We start from the raw sequence: 17761 nt of genomic DNA on the forward strand, positions 1-17761 counted from the left end.
CTGGGGGCAGTCACCTCCTGTCCCTGCCTATTTGAAGAGAAATGCCTCCATGCAAATGAAATGTGACACCACTTGTACTTTCTTCCCACACCACGTGCAACGTGAGGGTTACACAAGGTGGGGTTCCTGCCCTTTCTGGATATCGGCCCATTTCCAAATATTCACAGGGCCGACCCTAAGCCCGCCCACCTTGAGAAGGGTTTCCATGTCCGGAGATGCTCGCTACCTTCAGCGTTGCCTCTCCATGTGGCATCTGTCAGCGTCCTGGCGGGAAGCAGGTGGCATGCTCAGGAGGCTAATGACTGAGTTGGACAAAGGGACCATTTATAGAGATGCGACTGGAAGAGAGGACCCTGTCAATAAATAGCACAGGACCAGCTTCCCAAGGACAGAACACTGCTGTTGGAGAGCTCTGTGTGAGAAGCGACAAGAACAGGTGGTCAGCAGCGGCAGAGGGAGGTTCCTGTCAGGAGATGTGGCCCTAGGCAGGTGACAGTCATGGGAGTGACCTGGCAGGAGGGGACCCACAGGGCAGCCAGCAGCCCACGCCTCCCTGCCTGTTCTGTGATGGAATGCAAACTGGAATGCGGGGCACAAGAGAACCCAAGACGAGGCTTTGGAGGAGGAAGACAGGGGTGAGGCTGCACCTAGAGAGGAAGCGCACACAGCCCGTGCTGGGGAACGTGGTTCAGTGAAAGCCTGTGTGAGGAGGCATTTCTCACCTGCAGAACTAGCGAGCAGTCTGCCCTGTGAGGACACAGGAAAACACTACCCAGACACTCAGATACACACGTTATAAGGTAAGAGAAATATTTAATTTTGCACAAGAACGAGCTTATACTGAACAAATTCAACCAAAGAATATTAAGTGCAGTAAAACAAGGGAGATAGGGATGACTGCTGTTAGAAAATGTTAAGTAACCATGCCTGTGCATTATCGTTACCATGACAATAACTTGCTCGGATTTCTTTTCAGAGTGTGTACTGTACACAACAACACGCTGTAGCTTCATCTCGCTTCTGAAGACAGAATCCGTCCACTGCCTCACCTTTGTCTCTACTCTCGAGAAAGGTCTTCTGCACCAGACTGGCGGGGCTCAGGCTCCCACCCAGGGCCCACGGGCACGCTCCACACCCATTCTGCATGGCGACGCCAGGTACAGTGGAGACAGAACTGTGATGTAGTGTTGCCCTAAGAACTTTGCTTTTGTGATTTTCTCAAGCTCCACACATTTCACAACTGAAAGTTCACTTAGTCATTAACAAAGCTGCATGTCACTGCCCACAAATCATCCAATTGAAGTTTTAACGGTTTTTTGGTCTTTTAAATGAAAGAACATTCTTTAAAAGGAAATCTCTGAGACGCTTGACTTCACAGTTCCTGAAGGCACTGTGGATCCACAGAGCAACAGATGTGTCCGTTCTAGAGGAAAAAGGGAAAGAAGTGGTATGTGAACATTTAAGCCATTAGTACGCGCTCACACCTGCTGAGTATGTGCGCTCACACCTGCTGAGTATGTGCGCTCGCTCAGCTGCCGAGAGGTCAGTGACCCGGTCACTGTCAGGAGACTGCTGCGGAAGCAGTGACTGTGCTCGGGTACTTGTGATGGGTTGTTGACCTCATGGCATCTCTGTGTATCACAGTCTTTTATTTGTTCATTTATTTCCAGGATTGACTTTGAGTATATTATGTTCTGTCATAAAGCAGGTCTTAGTTTATCAGGGGTGGGGTGGTGAACCAGTGAGGACTAAGCAATCACACAGTCCAACATGGTGAGCAGTGTCAAAAATGTGCTGTGGGCTGAACATCCGTGTGCCCTCAGTGTGGAAGCCTGACCCCCATGTGATGGTGTTAGGAGGCCTTTTCAAAGAGACATGAAAGCCTGCTTCCTCCCTTGCCGCTCTCTGTCCATCTGCTTAATCTCCCAGTACCTTGAATTGGGGTTTTCTTTCTTTTTAAAGATGTATTTATTTGAAAGTCAAAATTAGGGCAAGAGAGACCAGCTCTTCCACCTGCTAGTTCATTCCCAGATGTCCCCCACAGCCAGGACTGGGCCAGGTGGAAGCCAGGACCTTCATCTGTGTCTCCCACAGGGGCGGCAGGGGGTAAAACACTTGGGCCATCTTCTGCTGCATTTCCCAGGCCGTTAGCAAGGAGCTGGATCAGAAGTGGAGCAGCCAGGAATTGAATGAATCAGTGCCCATATGGCACAGTGGCTTTATAGGTGGCAGCTTTACCTGCCTTGCCATGATTCAGGCCCTAGAAGGGATGTTTTTATAGTTTAAGCCTCCCAGTCTAGAGTATTCTGTCATCACAGCCAAGACTGACTGAGACAAGAGAGAGTGCAAGTGGCACCATGAGCTTCACAAAGCATTGACTGCTTATGGTAGGAAAACCATCTAGTAGACCTCAGAGAAGACAAAATTCGTACCTTACTGTTATGAATCTGGCAGAGGAAAATGATAGCAGTGTCGGTCATCACAACAATACCCTTCCCCGTTCAGAGTGAGTGCTCTGTGCCAGATACTTCTCTGGGCATTTACATCACGTTTCCTCAGCCTCGAAGCATTTCCAGAGGGATCTCTACTAACAGTCACATGTTTTAGATTCAAAAAGTGAATACCCAAAAGCTTAAGCAACATTTCAAAAGTCAGTTATTGATTGGTAGAGCTGGGACTAAAACTCGGGTTAGCCTAACACTCACACCCTATGCTGTATTTTCTCTTACATAACTGGACTTTAGTACATTGAAAATGTGTTATACCTTAATATGGTACAGTTCCAAGTGTTTTTATTTCCATAAAAAGAATTTGATCCTCTATCCTTTGTTGAAGCACATCAACTGAGGGGAAAAGCTCGTCCGTGGGCAAGAAGAATGTTCGTGGTTTAGCCTGCGTTTGATCTTCCTCAATCATTATTAGGCAGAGTTCTTGCTCTGGCAGTGGCAGAGACCTGACCATCGCTGCTGGTGCCTGCGGCTTGTCTTCTGACCAGGACCCACAGCCTGAGCGCGCCAGTGCTGAAATCACCCGACACTGTCTGAACAGGTGAGGCCGTCTCTGGGGCCACCAGCCGGGCTATGTGGAACGAGCACTAGAATCCTGCGGAGGCCTAGCTCCTGTGAGTGTGTCCCAGGGAGGGACTGCTGCCCACCACGCAGGAACGCTTTTGTAGTCTGTATCAGTATCCTCTGCCATCAGCCACTCCTTACTAAGGGAAGCATAGTTCACACACACAAATTTAATGAGACACCTAATGGTATTATAGTTTTCAGCAATAGCATGGCTTTTTTTTTTTTTTAAGAGATTGATTTATTTTAAAGGCAGACTGGCAGGAAGAGAAAACTAGCTGCTGCTTCACTCCCCAAATGGCTCATGCCAGGCCAGGCCGAAGTCAGGAGCCCAAAACTCCATCGTGCGAGTCAGGGCCTCAGGTACACGGGCCATCTTCCACTGCCTTCTCAGGCACATTAGCAGGGACATGTATCAGAAGTGGAGCAGCCAGGACTCAAACTGGTGCTCTGTTATAGGATGCCAGTGTCAAAGGTGGCAGGATGATCCACCGCACTACAATGCCAGATCTAGGCATAGTTTGTTATATCAGACTGCTCCCTCTATAGATAACTATAAATGCTGAGCAAATTATAAACATAGCAATTAAAAGCAATAGGAAGTAGCAGGCAGGCAGAGGAGGGATTTCATCATTCTGAGGGAGGCAAATGTGTATTCCCTCTCGAAGCACTCTCTGATCTGGTCAGCTTAAGACAAGTCCAGTGAAGCAGGAGGCCACCATCTCACAGGCCCGAAATGACACATGACAGCGTGGAGCCCATCAGAGTGGCTGGAGGGAGGGAGACCTTCACTGGTCCTGGAGATACAGAGGAGACTCTTAGGAGACAAGCAGAGAACCATGGCTGGGAAGTTGAAAGGGCTGAGTTCCAGGGAGCAGCATTTAAGATCCAGGACCTATCAAGTCAGGAAGGATTTCTACCAGTGGCCCATAAAGGCTGCGATTAGGAATAAAACGGTTGTAAGATTAGATTTACCCTAAAACTAAAGGTGAATGTGGAAGAGACCTACCGCCCTACAAGTGCAAAGGAGACTGGAAAGTAAGTGCAAGGAGACTGGTCAGTAATTGACAACTCAAGGGTCTCTACAACATATCATTCATTATAACCAGCACAGCATAAAATTAACAGACATGTGAAAGAACACAGGAAAATGAGACCCCCGTCAAGATAAAAAAGTAGTGAATAGAAAATGATTCAATGATGATTCAGGTCCTGAAAGAATGTGTTATAAATATTTCAAAGATGTAAACAATGATAGTCATAATGAATGAACAGATAGTAAATCTCAACAGAAATTAGAAAAATTAAATGAAAAATTTATTTACTTAAAAGTACAGTGTCTGAAAATGAGAAAACCCCTGGGTAGATTTAATAGCAGTGTACACATGACTAAAAAATATCTGTAAATTTGAAGAAAAATGAGTAGAAATGATCCTATCTCTAAAAAAAAAATGATTTAAAAATAGTACCTTAGTGACCTTCAGGGTAGTGAAACCACTCAAACTGAAGTCCCAAAAGATCAAGAAAATATGGCAGACAAAATAAGTGAAGAAACAATGGCTAAACTTTTCTCAAATTTGGTATAAAAACATGAACTTACACATCCAAAAAGTCTTAAACTATGATTATATTCCCTTAATTCCTTAAAATATATAATTAAGACAAAAGTCAAATGGAATGGTGGAATCCATAGTGTACAGAGTTGTAATGCATATGATTCTTACAGTGCAACCTTGGGGGATGGTGACGCACTGTTGTGTTTTATAGGAATAGGATAATATTGAATCTGTTATGTGATAAGATGGTAAATCAGTATAAAGAATGGAAGATAAAATCCAAGAGAATATTGAAAATGGGCTAAAGTGAAAGTTACTTACCAAAAAGAAGGCAGGAATGAACAAATAGGGTAATGAAGAAATTATGAAAGAAGTAGAAAACAAGTGGCAAAATGGTAGCTCTAAATCTACCAAAAATTAAATTACAAATAGACTTAAGACCTCAATGACAAGGTAAAGATTGTCAGAGTGGATAAAATACAAACTGCATTATCTGTTAAAAACACACCTTAAATATAAAACCAAACATAGGTTGGAGATAGATGGATCAGGAGTATCTGTGTGGCTAATATAAATAAATGACAAAACTAAGTCAGTAAGGCATCCCATCCCTGTGAGTGCGGGCTTGAGCCCTGCTGCTCCACTTCAAATCCAGCCCCCTGGATCGTGGCCTAGGAAAAGCAGAAGATGGCCCAAGTACTTGGGCCCCTGCCAGCCTCGTGGGAGACAAATGAAGCGCCTGGTCTGGCCCTAGCCTGACTCTAGCTGTTGCAACCATCTGGGGACGCAATCAGCAGTTGGAAGCTCCCTCCTCCCACCCTTCTCTGTCTTTGTCTCTCCCTTTCTCCTCTCTCAGTAACTCTTTCACATACATGGAATCACACAATGTATATTCTTTTAGGTTTTCTGCTCAGTTGATCATTTTATTGTTATGTAACATCTTCCCATGACTCTATCAAGAATTAAATTTTTTTCAAGACTTTCAAATAAGTCAGTTTTGGAAAAAAGAAAAATTGTGTGATTCCATTTATGTGAAATTTTAAAACGAAAAATGAATCTGTTGTGTGAAGAAATAAAATTGAGGCTGTCCATTACAAGTAGGTGTTACCTGAAGGGGGAAAAAGTATTCTCTGTGATTGGATGAGTTTCAGTGCTGCGTCTCACTGTGTAAATATTATCTTGATAAAACCGAAAATGAAACATGAGTCACTGAAATGTAATCTGACTTCTAGAAATAGTAACCTTTTACTATCAAGACTAACTATAAAAGGTAATTATTTTTACATAATAACAGTAAAATAAATTTTCTTAAGATCCTGCAGGCTCTGGCTATATTTATTGATAATGAAGTCATTGTTACTCTTTTAATGCTAAACTGTTAAAAATAGGGGTCAAGAAAAATTTTTAACTTTTCAGTTATATATGTATTTCTAATCCTATTACTATCAGTATTTTAGGGTTTAAGAGTCCATTTTCATATTCCTTTATTTTCAGCCATCTTGCAGCCAAAGTGTATATGTAATTATACAGTTATCTATATTATTGTAATTTCTGATGGCTGAGTAATATAATTATGTGATAAAGTATGTATTTGATGAGAAATAACAGTTCTATATTGTTTTATAGAGTAACATATGACATAACATGCACTCACTACCACTGTTGCAACATTTTGTGGAGTTATTTTTTTAATCATTTTCCTATTAGTAGACATGTGGTTTCTTCCTTGATTCTGCTTGGTGATTAAGTGAGCTGGATATGGCCATGCATTGAGCTGGTTTTGTATTTCGAATGAAAGGGGGACACACATGTGGCTGCTGACGTGTCAGCAGGGTTATGTCTGCTGTGACATGTAGAACAATGAGTATGATGCTCGTGTGAACGTTTGGGTGAGGGCCTCTTTTATTTTAATAGCTGTTCTACTAAATTGTGAATTGTTTATTCATCCTGTCCTGACTTATTTATGGGGAAAAAGTGCTTTTCTTATTTTTATGTGTTTTGGGTGGAACAAAGAAATATGCTGAAAAATTTGTTCACTTTCCAGTTCTTCCTGTTTTGTTCATTTTATCTTTTAAGTATATTTTATCACACCTAAGGCAGAGAAGGCATCTCTCCCTGGAATTTTGATAAATATTTGTCTTTTATATATATACACAACATGATATTACATAAAATGAGTTCCTCCACATTGCTTCCCAGTCATTCCAGTACTTAGGGGATACTCTCTGTTCTTCCATCCATCTGCAAGCTCGCCTGTGATGCTGCCCCTGTGTGTGCTTTGGTCCCCAGATAGACCTGCTTACCCGCTTTTAGGGCTTCTAGTTGGTACTTGCTGATCCTTGGGTACAACACGTTTTTATCCTATAAAACTCCACTTGTTTCCCACGTTGACTTCACCTCTTCTGCTTTGTAGGATCTCAGGGCGGTCAAGAGGCTCCCTGGCATCTGATTTCCCAAGGTTCCTGCTCAAGAATTCCTCCCTCCTCACGTCTCAGCCATGGAGTTCCACACACACTCACCAGAAGCCAGTGGCTGAGCGAAGTCCTCTCTGAGACACAGGTAAAAAAATGTTCCTTGTTTCACAAACTAAACCTAAGTAAATGAAAGCTGAACATACCCTTGGATTGAGGAGGGAAGTCTTGGCCTGGTCTCTGAGCTGACTCGTGTTCCTCAGAGCTCACTGTGCTGAGGAGCAGCACAGAGAAGCCACGGGTCCTGTGGTCTGCAGCCTCGGCCCGCGGGGGCTACCAGCGCTCTTGGGTGGCATCCTGGCATCCACATGGGCACCAGTTGCTCTCATTTCTCGGGTCAGCTAACAGGACATCCCCCCACGGCCATACGGTGTGGCTGAGCAGGCCTTTGGTTGCAGCAGCTGTAGTCCTGACCACTGGAACAACTCTGTCCAGTAGATTCTATGACACGGACACGTTCTCTGTGTCTAGCATGATGGCCACGAGCTATGTGTGGCTACCAAGCAACTGGAATGCAGCTGGTGAAGCTGAGGAATTCAATGTTTAATTTCACTTCCTTTAAATTTACATAAAATAGGCTGAAGGGCATAGCTCTAGATAGTAAGCTGCTGGACAAGAGTTTCCAGAAGTGACCATCTCTGTGCTCACCACTCTACCTACAAACACCCACCTTCCAATGACAGAACTACTACTAGCTGTTTTCTTGGCAGTCAGCAGTGGCTTCTAAGAATCCAAGCTTAGTGGTGGGAAGCCATGTCTTTAGTTCTGCAACAGCCTCTGCCTGCAGGGCACTGAGTGAATTCTCACTGATGCTGCGCCCCATCACCCAGTGCTCAGCACTGTAACCCAGCTGAAGGGGTAAGAGGACCCACTGCATCTGGGAAGGAGACGTGCGGGCTGAGAGGCGTGCTGGGAAGCCTGTCTTACAGAACACTGCTATATGCTGTGAATAACGTGAGTCGTAACTTTCAGAGTTGCCAATGCTCTCCAGAAAAGCAGTAAATGGTCACTCAGAAAGCTTTGCTCATTGACAATCTGCATTGAATGATGGAGCTAGAATTTGTGTTGAAGTAGACTGAAACCTGTCCTAAAGCACTTTCTATTTCTTTGTCCTGTTACAGTACGCTGCCCTAGTGGGAAGTGGCTCTGAATGAGATCGCTTTATGGAAAAAAGTTTTCACAAGATGCAGAACGTGGAGCAGCTACAGAGACTGCTCTGTGAGCCCAGAACTGCCTGATGTCTGGACCCCTGACTCCAAGAGTCTATGTGCACAGTGCACTGACCACTCAGTCAGAGGGCTGTAGGGATGATAATCCAACCAGAACGCCATCAGCATTTCCACCATCTATCATCTCGTCCTCTGCCAACCTAATCTGCGTTTTTTCCCCCACTGAAGTAAAAGTGCTCTATTTTCCTACAAGAATAAAAAATCTTTATAATGATTTTTCTCCAAGTGTGGAAATAATATGTGGTAAATAACAGATCTTAAATTTTTCAATTCAGTGTAACTGACCACAACAAACCAAGAAATATGCCCATTTTTGCCAGATTGATTTCCACTTTGGAAAAACGTAATGTATCTGCTTTGTCAATATGTTTTACAGACCTCATAAAAGAACTAGATAAAAATCAATAAGATAATGTTGTCTTCCATCATGAGAAGAAACATCAAGTGTAGTGATGCAGTCCTTACAGATATGTGGGAACATACCTTAGACATGGCCTACTTAAATAACTGATGGTTCTGGTTTCAGCCAGGCCCTCTGCTTCCCCACGACACATGGTAGGGCGCATGGGAGAGTGAGCCACGGAGCAAATAAAGCCGTGTGTGAGTAACATGAGGAAAAATGCTGTACCATGGTGTAGGCCCAGCACAGTAATGCCTCTGAGCCTCACGTTAGCAGTGCACAGCTGACCACATCCTCTGGGCTTACCTTGCACTGGCACAGCGTACACTCTGTGCCGTGCTTAATCCACGAGGACCCGGTGAAGCGGACCACACTCATCTCGTCCAGGCAGGTCTTGGTGATGTCATTGCGGATGGTGTCAGCCTGGCAGGGGTCGGCGACACAGCGCGGGCAGCACTCACTCTCCGGGAGGACACTGAACTCACACTCCACATCAGGGCAGGGCAGGGGCCAGCAGTCGACCTCCCCTTGCTGCAGGGAAAGCAGATGTGCCAGGGTGAGGTGGCTCAGTTTGGTTGGTAGATGCCCATGCTTGGACATCACAGGCTACCTGCACGGCTCTGCAGTCTCCTGGATTACCAGCAGTGGCCCCCACACACACCTGACACCTGTGGGGCCACCTTGCCGTGCCAGCAGGAAGGCCGTCCTCCTCTTTTTCCCTACGATGTGCCATCTACATTCTTCTAACTTCCCACTTGATCCTTTGCATACAGTGTGGCCCATGTACAAAAAATACGCCCAAGTACAAAGGGCATTTGACAGTTTTTCTTTGTTTACCTGTATGTTTCTCAGTGTAGACTGAATGAAAACTCTAGGAACTCATCTTTTTTATCTCACATGGGAACGTGTGAATGGAGTCTCTTTAAAAATTTAGTTCCCACGTGTCTCCTATTTTCTTCATAATTCGGAATCTCATGGCTTCAGACATGAAAGCAGCTTTCGGGCACAGAAACTGACCTTGCTCTGTCAATCAGTTTTTGGGTTGAAAATAAAAAGGAAGCGTCAATAAGGCATTCTCTGCTGCACTCGGCCTTGCCTGGGGAGGAGGGGACCAGGAGTTCAGGCCCCCTCAAGGAGGCTGGCGTTTCACTGCTTCCCACCCAGTGTTTCCAGGAACAGTTTCACAAACATGGAGAAGCCAGTTCTAATATGGACCTACTGCATATCCACATCACATGTAAAACAGTGCCCACAGACCAGTGAGCATGGTGATACTGTTAAGAGGAATGAAGCATCAGTGGTGTTGCTTTTTTTCCCCACATCTGAGCATGATTGGTGGAAATGTACTGGTAGAATTTCTCCTTGGAAAAGCAGTGAGCTTCCTGGCACCAAGGCCACTGTTCTCTCTAGGACCATCTTTCAACATGGATGCAGGGCACAGCCGCATGGCACTGCACATCAGCTCTGGCGAGCGCTGTCCGCAGTCCTCCCCGTCAGCCTCCCTGGCAGACTCACCAAGCAGCGGCACTGTTGGCAGCGCTGGACCCAGGTGTCACCACTGTTGTACACCGTCTCCCCGTTTTGGTGGAGGCACTGACTGCTGAGCCTGGGGTCACACTCAGGGCAGCAGAAAAGATCAACTGTGGGATTCTCACAGTCGCAGACCATCCGTCGACACATGACGAATCCGCTCTAGGGGAGAAGGAAATAGCGTGGCTACACAAACGTCCATTTCTCAGTGAACTGACCCCGCACACCAGGGCATTCAACATGTTCGTGGAAGGTGGAATTGAAAGAAAATGTGCATTTCCTCCAAGCTGTGTGTGCTTGCAACACATGTATATGTGTATCAGTAGCTGGTTTGCAAGTTGAACTAACTCAGACTGTTTGCCCAACATAATCAGTTTTCTTTAAAATCCCATTTTGTAGCTGACACACAGAATTTACCCAAGCTAGAAGACTTCTTTTCCATACGCTACTCCTCCAGTGACTTGACCAGAAACATTCCAGAAATGAACAGAACAATGGTAACAGCTGCATGGCACTTCTGTGGATACAAATATGTATATGAATATGCATGTTTTTATATTAGCACTGTAATTTGGATGCTAAGTTTCATTTCTGTGAAGCTGTGAGTATTTGGTAGCCAGTAAGTTTTCGCTCATGCGTACTGTTAGACTTCTGGAATGTTTACAGACTTTACATTCTTGTACACGTTTTACCACTTTTTCCTAGCAGTTGAGTCTTTGGTACATACTATTATTCAGTTAACTCTAAGTCTAGCACTAACTGGATGAACAACAAAACACCTGTCTAAAACTGAAGTACAACCCAGATTCTCACTCTTGAGCGTGCGTTCGTTTAAATGTGACGATATAACTATGGGGAAAGAGGCACACTGGGAATTAAAACGTTATGGGCAGGGACACACAGCAGCACATCCTGGTGTAGTGATACAGTGGATGCCGTCAGCAGGACCAAGGGCTGGGTTGCTGATGCAGGCTCCGAAGCAGTGCTGAGAAGTCAGACACAAGGAGTGTGCGCTCTGCAGTCCGTCCACGGGAGGCGCTGAAAACGTACATTTAATCAGAGGGCTGGGGTGCAGTGTTTGCCTGGGTTGGAGGACCAAGACTGCCTAGGAAGAGACACTGATGGCATTAGGAGATTCATTATGGCTCCATGGATGTATGCATTTTCCAAAATCCTCAGGCACCCTGCTGAAGAAGCCGCAGATGCTAAGTTGGTATCTCGGCCCCAAGTGTTCAGGACCACTCACCTGACACGAGCACACGGAGCAGCGGTCGCTCTCCAGCACCCAGATCTGCCCGCTGTGCTTCACCCGCCCGTCGTGGATGCAGTCCCCGGTGCAGTTCTTGCCATGAGGGCACCGGCAGTCATAGCCACCGTCCAGGTTGAAGCAAATGGTGTCGTTGGCACAGCTGTGCCTCCCGGTCCCACACTCGTCAACATCTACAGCCAAGAAAGAGCGGCAGGCAGCACGGTTAGAGGATGTGGCACAGACCACAGCATGAGCGCTGACTACAGCCGTGCCTGTGATGTGAGGACTTCACAAGAAGGCACTCTCAATGTCTGACTGCAAAACCAGTTACCCTTGGATGAAATGTCAGCCTTTCCATCTCTGTGAATACCAGCAGGCTTTGTGAAAATTCTTCAAGTGCTCAGGATGTTTTATTTGGTATTGCAGCCCAATATTCAACTGGGCTCATGGAGCCAGCATTGTGATACAGTGAATAAAGCCCCCGCTGGCAATATTGGTATCTCCTGTGAGTACCAGCTTGCGTCCCAGCTGGCCCACTTAGAATTCAGTGCCCTGCTAATGGCCTGGGAAAAGCAGTGGGAGATGGCAGAAGTGTTTCATGGGAGACCTGGAGGAAGCTCCTGGTTCCTGGCTTCAGCCTGGCCCAGCCTTGGCCATTGTGGCCATTTGGGGAATGAACTACAGGTGGAAGATTTCTCTCTCTGAAATAATAAAAAGGGGGTAAGGAAAATGTCAGGGGGTCATTTAGGTTGTTTATTCCGTTTCGAGCCCCACTCCCTAGCTGCAGCACGGCACACGTCTGCTCCCACCAGTGCGGGCCGAGGTGTTTCCCCTTACAGTCCAGGGACTGTCACACAGTCCAGAGACCTTGTACTCCCCCCATGAGAGCAGTTACCAGACCTCTCACGAAGAACGCACTCCCGGTGAACTTTGGCATTTCAAATCGCTGCTTCGTCCCATCCCCTGTGTGACTCCACTGGCAGCTGCCCATTCCTCACCCAGCCTCGCTGCCTCCATGGCAGCCGCAGCCTACAGCATTTTCATACAGATGAAAAGCAAACACACCTTGACCCACGGATCAGCTCCATGAGAGGAGATGCGATTCACTGTATTTACCCCGTGTTTAAAGGTCATAAGCCCAAACATTCCAGGGATATTGCATGAGTGGCAGTAAGCACTTCCCATTCCATCTGTTTCCTCTGCGTAAGGTCAAGAGAGAAATCACAGCACAAGTGGGGAGAGGAAGGTGGGACTCCTGGCTTCTAAGACCAGGAGGCTGCACGTCGACCCCTTTCAAGATCTTAAAGGCAGTATATAAGGAATAGCTGTAAGTGGCTGGATTTCAACAATAATTGACTTGGACTATTCAAGATTGTATCTAAATTTTAAATATGTAAGTTCCATTATATTTGTGTCCCTGAAAATAATCCATGTCATAAATTCTCTGTTTACCTTGATTTTATTTCCATTTTAACAAAACCAATGAATTTGTTACAATTACAGCAAGCTTTATTACAGCGGGACTTGCCAAGGAGAATACCGTTTAGAATCAGAGAATAAACAGAGAATTGTTGGCCAGTGTGAGGATATGTCTTCTTTCAAAAAGTGAGCACAATGATCAATACAGTTCTTTGCAGATCAGAGAAGATTTTCTCATTGTAATGAAAATGGAATTTTATGACTGAGCTCTATATTTGGACTATTCAGAATACTATATTTGATGAACTGATCTTTGTATCCCATTGCATATTTTTAGAACTAGGAAATAAGGTAGGCAGGAAAACCATTAGCTATAGTTATGTGTGCTCTGTGACCACACACTCTAGACACGTCATGCTACATAACCCTTTCAGCATCCACTGTAAGAACATTCTTCTGCACTTGGCAGTGGCTAAATCTGCAGTCATTTCACGTGACTTAAAAATAACAGCTCTACCACCAAGTATGGTGTAATTTTTTTTTTTTTTTTTGCCAGGCAGTTAGACAGTGAGAGAGAGAGTTATAGACAGTGATAGAGAGAGACAGAGATAAAGTTCTTCCTTCCTTTGGTTCACTCCCCTAATGGCCGCTACGTCTGGCGCTGTGCCAGTCCGAAGCCTTGAGCCAGGTGCTTCCTCCTGGTCTCCCATGCGGGTGCAGGGAACCAAACACTTGGGCCATCCTACACTGTCCTCCCAGGCCACAGCAGAGAGCTGGACTGGAAGAGGCGCAACAGGGACAGAATCTGGCACCCCAACCGGGACTAGAACCTGGGGTGCCGGTGCCGCAGGCGGAGGATTAGCCAAGTGAGCCATGGCGCGGCTTCGTTTTTTCTTACAGGAACAGAGAATTCTTGGTTTTGTTGCAGAAGACAAGAAATAGATACGCAGCCCCAGAAGGACATGTGCCCTTACATAAAGTGCGATTATAGGAGAGGAAAATCCACCCCCAATGGTGGCTGGTACGTGCTTGCCAGGCCTGGAGAAGCGTATGGGCAGAAACGTCATGATGCACTAACTGGCCGCTCGCGTCAGGAGAAATGAGGGCATGGATATGGCCAAGGGCACTCCGGCACATTCCCTGGGTGGACCGGGAACCTCTGGGGCAGACAGCGTAGGGTTTGGTGAACGCAGCTGGCCATGGCTAGGTGGCAGCTCACACACGCACAGCCCAAGGAGAGAGGGAAGTGCAGGTGTCTGAACACGTCCTGGTGGCTGCACAATGACTGCAGATCACTGCTGTGGCGCTGTCCTTCTCCAGATGCTTTGCTTTTTTCTAAAGCAACAAAAAAATGGCGCCTTCCCAGATATAACCACATTCTTAAAAAAGAACTAAATACTGGTATTACAGTTCTACATATCACTGGAATTGCCCTCCATGGATAGTAACTTAGAAGTATTTGGTCTTTTTTAAAAGTATGTAGGTGGGTTTTTTAAAAGGACCCTTCAGAGCCTGCTGCCTTTACACAGCAGTACTAGATTTTTCTAATAATATTTATAAATTCTATTAGTAGATGACAGTACCATCTTCCCTGAACAGTTTTCAAAAAATAAGCTTTTCCACTTTTTCTGTGTTTGTGGAACTTCCTTGAAAAGTATTTTTCTGTAGCAATCTCAAAATCCTTGACCTCACCAACTTGACATTTATCATGTGCTATCTTAATGTTTGATTTAATTGTCCTTGTTGTTTTCTGGACTTAGCACTTGTTAATGTACTTCATTACATTTTATCTCGATCACTGCCATATATCTACTCCAACATAAAATGCCCATCTGTCTACTACGTGTCATGCTAATAACTAATTCCAAATTAGGTGCCTCATGTACTTCTGATTAAAAGATTATCTGTCTACCTATTCATCCATCTACCTATCATCCATATCAATCTTTCATTAAAGAAATTCCCCGCCTGGATGTACAGTAGCTGATAAGCTAAGAAAAGCTATGGCCCATGACTCACATTCTGCAGTAGATCATAAGCAAGCAAACAAATACATGCTGTATTTTCAGAGCTTAGAATTTCTATGAAGGGCAGAGAAGCAGGGTGGGTGGACACAGTGTGAGCAGTGGGAGGGAATATTACACTGGGAGCCCAGGAGAGGTCACTGTGAGAGGAAATCTGGACTAAATGAAACAAAGTTCTGGACAGACCTGCGGGAGGGCGTCCCACACAAGGGAGCAGCACCTGCAAAGGCGTCTATTCAGCACACTACAGAAACACTGAAAAAGCCATGGGTACATACAGTGCAGGTCCTGGAAGACCCTGGTCAGGGCTTGGGTTTTTCTGAGAGAGATTTTCCCGAGAGAGCTGGAAAGGGGTGTTGACAGAAGGGCCTTGACAGCTCCTTCCATTTTAGAATCATCAGTCTGGGGGCTGCTCCCGTGGCCCAGGCAAAGACGATGGTGCCTCAGTCCCAAGTGGTATCCTCACAGGGAACCAGAGTGGAGTACATTTGGAAAGTCAAAATTGTGGGCCAGCGCCATGGCTCAATAGGCTAATCCTCCGCCTGCAGCACCGGCACACCACGTTCTAGTCCCGGTCAGGGCGCCGGATTATGTACCGGTTGTCCCTCTTCCAGGCCAGCTCTCTGCTATGGCCCGGGAGTGCAGTGGAGGATGGCCCAAGTCCTTGGGCCCTGCATCCCACGGGAGACCAGGAGAAGCACCTGGCTCCTGGCTTCCGATCAGTGCAGTGCGCTGGTCGCAGCTCACTGGCTGCGGCGGCCATTGGAGGGTGAACCAACAGCAAAAGGAAGACCTTTCTCTCTGTCTCTCACTGTCCACTCTGTCTGTCAAAAAAAAAAAAAAGTCAAAATTGTGAGATTTGTTGATGGATTCGATGTGAAGTACAAGAAAAAGAAGAAACAGTGACTCCAAAAATATTGGTCTGGGCAACCAATGGAGCATACATGTTGAGCTCTGCTCTAGTGGGAGTGGGTCTGAGTCCTCGGTCAGACATGCAGGTCGAGAGTCATGCAGTGCCCTGGAAATCTAATGTGCAGCTGAATTAGGACTACACAGACAACACTTCAAGCTGTGGAACTGGTTGAGTTACACATGGAAAACAGATAGGCCTGATGAGGTCCAAGTCCCAGGACACTGGCAGACAGCAGTCCATGGAGATCAGAAGGGGAAGGCCGGAGGCTGAGAGTGAGTGGGAGTGAAGAATGCTCATCTGCAGAGAAAGGAATGAGCCACCTTGTCAGATCCTAAGTGGTCAAGCAAGGAGACAGCAACTGACCAGTGGGCTTGAGATGATGGAAACAGCCATCTTGAAAAGACGACGTTGGCTGGAGCGATGGGACTGAAGCTGGCTGGAAGCAGGCAGGGGACACTCCTACACGGGGTGTCTTCTAAAGGTACCAGGAAAGTGAGCGTCTGTCCTGAGTCAGGTGACGGGGAACTTCCTGAAAGAGCCATCCACTGGTTCACCTCCCCAGTGCCTGCCAGAGCCCACGGACGGGGCTGAAGCAGGAGGCAAGGAATCAACCCAGGTCTCCCAGGTGGGTGGCAAGGGACTCAAGTCCTTCAGCCGTCACCAGCTGCCTCCTGCGGTCTGCACTAGCAGCAAGCTGCAATGGGGAGTGGAGATGAGAGACTAACGGGCACTCCACCACAGGTGCGGCACCCCAGGTGACATCTCAGCTGCCCCAATTTCTGCCTCTGATAGGAGACGAGCCAGTTCTTTCCCTGAAGTGGGAGGAAGGCAGCAGAGTCCGCCTGGGAAAGCAAGAGGGCCTGGCTTTCCCAGCGTGGCAGTTCACAGCCTGGGAGACGGAAGGAGGTAGGCCAGGGTTCTCTCTCAGAGCTACAGGGATCAGCACCTCGGACAGGGGGCAGGAACGCTGGACACCAGAGAGGGCTCCGGTGAGCCTTGGCACTTCCTCACACCCTGTGCAACCTCCTGCTTTCGGAGAGCAGCTGATCTTCCCTGCTCTCGCCTAACAGGGACACACCATCACGTCTGACACTAGGTGACAAAGACTGGCCTCCAGCTTGAGCCAGTTCTGTCCCTTGGATTGCTGAGGAGCCAAGGCCTGGCACAGCCCTGCAGTGGATTCCCCACTGGCCGTCCACAGAGGCCTCCAGGAGAGGAGAGCTCGACTCCAACCTCGGGAGACAGGCACCCAGCTGAGCACCACCCACAGACGGCACGACGGTGTTCCTCGTTTTCAGTGGCTCATCTGAGAGTCCTGTTCTACGCGTCAGCAGGTAACTAGCTTAGCCCACTGGAGGTCTGCGTCATAAATGCGGAGGACGGCCAGCAGCCGAGGGGACGTCTTTGCTCCACAGAAAGCAGCATGTAAGGGCGCCAGTCAGACACAGGCCACACCCAGAAGCTGGGGAAAAGGACAGGCTAACGGAAGAAGCATCTCAGTCTGCAGATGTCTGTGTGATTCGCATGATTTACAAACATCCAGTGTTCATCCCTCATGCGTGGTGGTCTTATTAAACACTCGGGAGACAGCAGAGGAGCTTCTTAGGGAACAGCCATCTCAGGTCCACCTGCACTTCACACGTGTGGTTCCCTGCTTCCTCCGCTGTAAATACTCTAGGGCTCTCATAAATACAAGGGGATGCCTCGGCCCACAACAGGTGGTTATCTGCAAACCCCAGGTTCATCCCATCCCTGTGACTACCGAGCTGCATCCTCTCATGAGGTGCAGAACTCTGCTGCCTGAACAGAGCTGGAAGCTGTGGCACCCCTCACCCCGTCCTGCAGGGATCTCTGTGTGACACCCTCCGAGGCCTAGGCAGAGGGCCTGAGCTTTCACAC

General features: G+C 47.0%; 1 protein-coding gene across 2 annotated transcripts in view; it reads right to left on the minus strand.

The window, feature by feature from the left end:
• Positions 1 to 812: 812 nt before the first annotated feature.
• Positions 813 to 17761, minus strand: part of NELL2 (neural EGFL like 2) — a 482922-nt gene continuing 465973 nt past the window's right edge. For both annotated transcript variants that reach the window (XM_062195104.1, XM_062195103.1), the window contains exons 18-21: positions 11504 to 11697; positions 10243 to 10419; positions 9034 to 9258; positions 813 to 1423 (exon numbers count right to left, since the gene is read on the minus strand). In XM_062195104.1, coding sequence (XP_062051088.1) covers positions 1373 to 1423; positions 9034 to 9258; positions 10243 to 10419; positions 11504 to 11697 — 647 coding nt within the window. In that variant the 3' untranslated portion in view covers positions 813 to 1372. The remainder of the gene's footprint in view (positions 1424 to 9033; positions 9259 to 10242; positions 10420 to 11503; positions 11698 to 17761) is intronic.

Source organism: Lepus europaeus, chromosome 6, assembly GCF_033115175.1.
Source record: "Lepus europaeus isolate LE1 chromosome 6, mLepTim1.pri, whole genome shotgun sequence".
Lineage (NCBI taxonomy): Eukaryota > Metazoa > Chordata > Mammalia > Lagomorpha > Leporidae > Lepus > Lepus europaeus.